Here is a 6,000-nt window from a genome sequence, read left to right on the forward strand (position 1 = left end):
TGAAGCTGGAGTTTGCTTTGGGATGTATTCATGCTGTGTGTGTGGAAAATCAATGGGCTGATGAGAGAATTACTAATATTATGCAGATGTGCCAAAGGATCAGCGTCTCCAGGCTATCAAGGCTGCCATTATGCTTTTACCTGACGAGAACAGGGAGGTCCTCCAGATTCTTCTCTATTTCCTGAGTGATGTCACAGCTGCAGTGAAGGAAAACCAGATGACACCAACAAACCTGGCCGTCTGCTTAGCACCTTCCCTCTTCCACTTGAACACTCTCAAAAGAGAGAATTCTTCCCCAAGGTATGTTTCTGGGAGCAGGGCTCACTGGTCCCATAGCACAGCTGGCAGGATGTGCAACAGGCACGGTCTAGGATTGATCCTGTCAGCTTCAATCACCTCAGACACCTCAGAGAGCACCGGCTGTAGAACAGTTATGGGATCCTACCTTTTGCTGGAGATTTGTTAAAATATAAACAAGCTCATAAGATGGAAAAAAATGGGGGTAGAAGGAGGGGATTCCAAAGAACAAGTTTAGAAAGAGTAGCAAGAGAAGTTGGCAACACCATGCCATTATTTGGTACCAGGCAGCACTGCTCTAAATTACCAATTACTCTAAATTTGGGAATTCTGCTGTTTTCTTCCCAAAAATGTCTCTTGCTCTGCAACAAATAACTGGATTTGTGTATGTGTGTATGTGTGCTCTTTTCCCCTGTGAAGGGTGATGCAAAGAAAACCAAGCCTGGGAAAACCCGATCAAAAGGACCTAAATGAAAATCTGGCTGCAACCCAAGGGCTAGCTCATATGATTGCTGAATGCAAGAAACTCTTTCAGGTAAAACACCTGTTTACAAAACTGATGGGTGGAATATTGATCAACATGTCTTAGATCTGCTGTATAATGGAAAGCTAGGAATGTCTCTTTATTTTAATGGAGTTTAGCACATGATAAGTAGCTTTTTAAAAACCTTCGCATCCTGATCTGTGGGCATACATGAATTAGAAGTGGTGCCAGAATAGAGTTGTTCTGTTGGCACTGGTGCTCTAAAGTCAGGAGGCAGTTGTGGGGTTTGGCACATTTTTGTTGCATCCAAGCTGCACTTGAAATACATTTTCAAGATTTTATTGTGCAGCCATGAGGGTCTGTGAACTTCAGCTCTAATTACAAAGCAAGAAGCTATTTCCAGGAATTTCAGTGCTCATTTTATACTTAAATTCCCAAGAGTTAGCAAGACAGGCCACAAAAGCATCCTGGAATGTAACACTGTCAAACCACGGGTTGAAGGGTCTGTAGGAACTAAAGCACGCTCCCTCTAGGGCCTGTGATGGAGAACCAGACAAGCTGAGTCCTGGTTTTCCTCATGGTCATCAAATCTTTTCAGAGCCCTCAACTGAAGACGTGCCTGTCTCTTTTCTTGCAGCTGACAACTGTTCCCTTCTTCCTTCAGTTTGCAGGATAAACTGTGCTGTGGGAATGAATCTAGTTGTGTAGTAAAGGGAGATACTCTACAGAATAAAATAAGACACCCCATAAAAGAGAGACTAATTTGAGTTAAATCAAACTCACAAACGTAATTTTGGCATTTCTGCTTATTGATTGCTCAACCTGACACATGCACATCCCATCACTTACAAAACTAACATACACAGCTCCCTGTGGCTATTGGACTGCCAGACTAACACAGTGATCTGGGGAAAGAGCTGCAAGAGGATGATTTCACCCTTGTCATCCCTCAGATACCTGAAGAAATGAGCAGGGGTCGGAACTCGTACACAGAGCAGGACCTGCGTCCCCTCAGCCTGGAGGAGCTCCGGGGCAGCAGTAGCAACACTGAGCCCTCCGACTACCACTGCTACCTCCAGGACTGCGTGGATGACTTACTCAAGGAGATGAAGGAGAAGTTTAAAGGCTGGGTCAGCTGCTCCACATCAGAGCAGGCAGACCTGGCATACAAGAAGGTATGCACCCTGTCACTCACACCACAGCTCTGGGTTTTAGCTCACTTGTGACATAAGATATTATAGAAGGTTCAGTACACATCTTTACTTTGCAGATAGATATTAGGAAAAAAATCTTAATCTTTTGATGCAGTTGCACATCATATACAAACATTGTTGTCTTTCAGCAGTAGCTTGCTAACATGCACTGATTTGTGTTCTTCTGTTTATCCAGCCCAGGAATGTTCACTGTATTGAATTTACATGCCTTCACTCACACATGCAAAGCCTTAACAAGCTGAGTCACTATGCAGGCAGTAGGAAGTTTCTCATCTCTGATCTTGTACAGCTCAGAAATAGCAGATGGAGAAGTGTTTCAACAAAATTTTTTAAAAATAAACTTGAAAAAGAAAGTGTAAGGAAGAGGAAAACTAAGGAGTCTGCTAATTTTCCCCAGGTGTGTGAAGGTCCCCCACTCCGATTATGGAAAACTACTATTGAAATCTCAGCTACACCAGAGGATGTTTTAAATCGTTTACTTAAAGAGCAGCATCTTTGGGATGAAGATCTTATAGAGTCAAAAGTAATTGAGCCTTTGGATAGCCAGACAGATATATACCAGTATGTCCAGAACAGCATGGCACCTCATCCAGCCAGGGACTTTGTAGTCTTAAGGTAAGACTTTCATATGCAATGATGTTTATATCCTACACATATGACAGCCTTGACTATTTCTTTGTAATGTCAGCTATACTGGTAAATATCTATTTGTGCCTAATTTGAATTCCTATTAGATGTTTGCATTACTGTTTGTCAAATAAAAGATTTTTGGTTTTCTTTTTTCTTAGAACATGGAGGACAAATTTCCCCAAAGGAGCTTGTGTGTTACTAGCAACCTCAGTGGACCACGACCGGGCACCCATGGCAGGTGTTAGAGTCAATGTTCTCCTGTCGAGGTATCTGATTGAGCCCTGCGGGTCAGGAAAATCAAAACTTACCTACATGTGCAGAATTGATTTAAGGTAGGAAATCCCACTTTGTCCTTTGGAGGTGGTAAATTTTCTTGTATAGTTTCAGTATGGTCAGTGGAAAACTTAGACAGTTCAACAGACTTTAGCTTGGCCAGTAGAACATCCTTCTCAAAGACAAGCACACAGGTCTCTGAGATGCCACGGAAAGCTGGCTTCAAAGCACATCTGGCAGCAGGTATAGCTTGTTTCATTAGAAGCCTCCAGTATGTGCTCCACCATCACTATTGATATACAACCCCACTCCTTCCTCTGACAGTCATATCTGGATGCAAGGACATGTTAATTTTAATATTAGGGTAGTAAAGAGGACCGGGTTGTCACAAAACTTTCCATAACTTTCCCTTACTGTGGCAAACTTGGTTTTGAGCAAATCTATATATTAGTACGGTTCAGCTGCGCAGTAAGCAGCACTAAGGAGATTTCCTAGTCAGGCATTTAACCAGCCAGATACATATTTGATTGTGACTAAGAAAATACATAAAGTCACTGATACCTTCCTTTTCATTACTTTTTCCTTCATGCAACAGGGGCCACATGCCAGACTGGTACACCAAGTCTTTCGGACACTTGTGTGCATCGGAAGTTGTTAAGATACGAGACTCTTTCAGTCAGCAGAGTCCTGAGAGCAAGGAAGTAAAATCCAGGTGACTACTGAAGAGGAACAGCCATGTGCTCCACACCTCAGCAACGTAGACATTACCCAGAACTGAGACCTGCGCGCTGCAGACCAGACCTGTGCTCCATCTCCAAGTCGTGTCGTGAAGGGATGACAGAGTGAGAACTTGACTGTGAGCATTACTATAGGACTGTGGCCATACCATACACTTTAAAGCTGCTTCCTGTCTGTGTAAGGTCTATAGTGTAGGCCTCGACTGGAATACATAGGAGAACTGTGCAAAAATTAAAAATTTAAAAAAAAAATGTCTATTAGATGGTTTGAATTGCTTCTGAGAAGCAAATTTCTTTAAATGCAAAATATATTATGAAATATGGTGAAGGCTCATCATTCCCATGTGAAATACTTAGCTTTATGTACATACTCATGTCATTTTATTTGTAGTGCATTGAGGGACTGGTGTATCCACTGGAATAGTTGGTACTCTTCAATATGTTCTCACTGAGATAAGCAGAGAAAGGTTTGCACAGAGATTAAAGTGTGAATGAGTGTGATAATGGTTGAAAGGATAGAAGAAGTCGAACTTGAAATGTGTCTGGTACACTGATAGGCAACCAGAATGGATTTTAGTATGCTGGATACAGTTCAACCTTGAATGGGACTCCCCTGTGGACCAGGAGTAGCCATCCTTCAAATGTGCTAGTTCTGCCTTTTCCTCAGCTCTAAGCTTGTTGAAAACCCTAAGCAGATGTTACAAGAGGCTTGCTTCAGCTACTGTCCACTCCTTATCCAGATGATCTTTTAGGAGTGATGACCAATTCTATAGCAAATTTAAGTAAATATACTTTTGAGCAATGTAACAGCTTAGAAATGAAATGCCTGCAACAGTGAGGAGAGCCAATAACATCAGTCGTTTAAAAAAACCCAAAATGTCTGTTGCTTTTACTCCTACCTGCATTATCTATAGGTGTTTTAATGAGCTTTTATATATTTTATTGTATTCTAATGGCTCAAGAGGAAAAAAGTCAACACTGGAGTTGTGGTGACAGGAGGTGGCAGGACTCCTGCAGTAGCAGCTGGGGTGACTTGGCTAGGGAGGGTCACACAAGCTCTTTCCCTTACTCTCCCTCCTGTGCCTGTTTTCCTAAAAGCTGCATGTTAACGTGAACAGAACCTGCATGTGAGCAGTTTGGAGGGTTATATTAGGGGCCAGAAAGGAGGGAGGGTGCAGTTTTGTCTTTGGTTTTGTTTTGTTTTAAACCTTTTGGGATATTTCCCCCTTCTTGAGAATCAGCTTGTATGAACTGTAGGAAGTCCTGAGGTCCTCTGGAAAGATGTCTTTCTGTAGGTTTTACTGTAAAGGTAAAGATTTGTTTTCAAGGTGCAGTATTAAGTGATAAATGTATTTTGTGGCTAGGGTATGAATGAGTTGCAAGATGGAATCTTGACTGAGACTTTTTTACCATTGTCAGTATTATTTTAAGCTTTTTGATGAAGATTTTTTTTTATAATGGCAAATAATGTAGTACTTCCAGTAACAATGTTCCTCATGAGTAGGAAAATCTTGTATATTCTTCTACATCAAACACTTTTGAATTTGTAAAATTGTATGTTGTACATACCATTCTATTGTAAACATGTATACTTGCCCACAGTGTACTGTCAAACATAGATTAAGCATGATAAAGATTATTTAAAATATACCTGTATTTATACCTCAGATATTCTTTTTGGGTTTTTGTACCTCAAGTATGTTTTCTATTGTAAATGTGCTTTACATGACTAAGATCTATGCGAGAGAAAGGAAAATGTTTAACTTGCTATAGATGTCTGTACAGAATATACTCAATAAGTGCACTATTAAATGTTTAAAATTGGATATTCATAATGAGTTTTATTTTATTCTGCATTCTTCCTTCCACTGTTATACCCAGAGTGGGAGGTGTTTTTCTTACTTCTGGTTCTTTACATACTACAGCCAACAGCGGAGCCACCCCTGCCCTCTCCCAGACTGATATTTTTAGTATTGTTAAAGGCAGGTACTAAAGCAACTGCAAAGTTTTTGGAAGACAGGACATCACAATGACAGATAGCTGGACAGAAACATTCCCTAGTCAATTGCTTCATACTTCTATAATAATGAGAAGAAACCTCTGGTTTGCTCCTGTCTTGTAGAAAGGTATGCTTGAATTTAACAGGGTGGAAAGCAGCAGTATGCAATGCTGGAAAATAATTCATTGCTTTCCTATTTTCTAAAGAGAGAATGAGGGCATGATGAGTTGTGGAGTCATAGGTTTGCTTCAAAAAATGCAAGTGTAAAAGTAATTGGAGAAAGTTAAAGCACACCCAGCAGTGAAATGAAGCCAAAGAGGAGGCCAGGAGGATATACAAATAACTGACTGAAGTGAAAAACCAAGC

At 40.9% G+C, this 6,000-nt stretch overlaps 1 protein-coding gene across 8 annotated transcripts in view; it reads left to right on the plus strand.

Annotated features, from left to right (window-relative positions):
• Positions 1 to 5,470, plus strand: part of DLC1 (DLC1 Rho GTPase activating protein) — a 263,297-nt gene extending 257,827 nt beyond the window's left edge. For all 8 annotated transcript variants that reach the window (XM_069014032.1, XM_069014033.1, XM_069014035.1 and 5 more), the window contains 6 exons: positions 87 to 300; positions 718 to 832; positions 1,735 to 1,956; positions 2,393 to 2,610; positions 2,784 to 2,957; positions 3,494 to 5,470. In XM_069014032.1, the coding sequence (XP_068870133.1) occupies positions 87 to 300; positions 718 to 832; positions 1,735 to 1,956; positions 2,393 to 2,610; positions 2,784 to 2,957; positions 3,494 to 3,614 (1,064 nt within the window). In that variant the 3' untranslated portion in view covers positions 3,615 to 5,470. The remainder of the gene's footprint in view (positions 1 to 86; positions 301 to 717; positions 833 to 1,734; positions 1,957 to 2,392; positions 2,611 to 2,783; positions 2,958 to 3,493) is intronic.
• Positions 5,471 to 6,000: the final 530 nt, after the last annotated feature.

The sequence above is a fragment of the Aphelocoma coerulescens genome, chromosome 4 (assembly GCF_041296385.1).
Source record: "Aphelocoma coerulescens isolate FSJ_1873_10779 chromosome 4, UR_Acoe_1.0, whole genome shotgun sequence".
NCBI classification, from domain to species: domain Eukaryota; kingdom Metazoa; phylum Chordata; class Aves; order Passeriformes; family Corvidae; genus Aphelocoma; species Aphelocoma coerulescens.